The sequence below is a fragment of the Aplysia californica genome, unplaced genomic scaffold (assembly GCF_000002075.1).
Source record: "Aplysia californica isolate F4 #8 unplaced genomic scaffold, AplCal3.0 scaffold00135, whole genome shotgun sequence".
Classification (NCBI taxonomy): domain Eukaryota; kingdom Metazoa; phylum Mollusca; class Gastropoda; order Aplysiida; family Aplysiidae; genus Aplysia; species Aplysia californica.
In genome coordinates this window covers 1,195,167-1,196,158 of record NW_004797405.1, presented here as the reverse complement: position 1 = coordinate 1,196,158, position 992 = coordinate 1,195,167, and the positions used below count along the sequence as shown (strand labels likewise).

The window sequence follows — 992 nt, the reverse complement described above, 5'->3', positions numbered from 1 at the left end:
TCTTCTTCTTCTTCTTCTTCTTCTTCTTCTTCTTCTTCTTCTTCTTCTTCTTCCGTCACACTTACTCAGGCACCCCCAGCTTGAACCCGTCCCCTCCCAGCACGTCAGCGTGGATAAAGCCCCTCACGATGAAGGACCACTGGATACACACGACAGCGATGAGCAGGTTCACGCCCACAGAGCTGAAGCCGTAGTTCTTGAGGAAGGTCATTAGGAAACCGAAGCCGATGAAGATCATGACGTTCACATCCTGGAAGTCTGGACGAGGAGAGGGGAAGAAGAACAATTAAGAGGGTAAGACTTTTTAAAAAAGATATTATTTTGGTAAGTGTTTTACGGTGCTCTCAACTGCATACGGTCATATGAGCGCGCGGGACAGTTGGTAGGAAATTTTGAATTTTGCCCCGGTGGCGGCCGAAGCCTCTCTTATCGATTTTAGACGACCAAGGGATCTTTAAAGTGCGCAACGTGCACACACGATCTCCGAGATTTTTCACCCTTGTCCGAGAAGGCGAGGTGTAGATCTTTCGAACCAGAAGATCAGGTGTGTGGCTGAAAGACAGCAATAGGAAGAAGCCAAGGAGTAGCAGTTGAAAGGCTGCAGAAAGAGTCAGGAGTCCAGAGCAGGGGGGCATAAAGTAGAGACGAAAGCAGATAACAGAACATTGAAAGAGAGCAGGAAAGGAGGGAAAATGAGACAATGTTAGAGAAGAAAAAAATTCTGTCGCTACCCGGATTCGAACCCGGGACAATTGAACTTTGAATGAGAGGCGAACACCTAAACCTCTAGGCCATGAGAGCCCCCAGGGTAAAACTATGACTATTATTTCTTAGGAATAGGATTACTGGAATGGAAACACGAGAACTTTGAGCATTACATTTTGTGAAAAGCTCGTCCAACCAGTCATATATCTCATCATTTGTTGCTTACGTATTGTATATATTGCACACATACTCAAACACACACACACACACACACACACACACACACA

General features: G+C 45.9%; 1 protein-coding gene across 1 annotated transcript in view; it reads right to left on the bottom strand.

Annotated features, from left to right (window-relative positions):
• LOC101855719 (ammonium transporter Rh type A) overlaps nt 1-992 on the bottom strand; it is a gene marked incomplete in the record, with an annotated part of 29,765 nt that overhangs the window by 8,836 nt on the left and 19,937 nt on the right. The window contains 1 exon segment of the mRNA XM_013081539.2: nt 66-258. Within this exon segment, the coding sequence (XP_012936993.1) occupies nt 66-258 (193 nt within the window).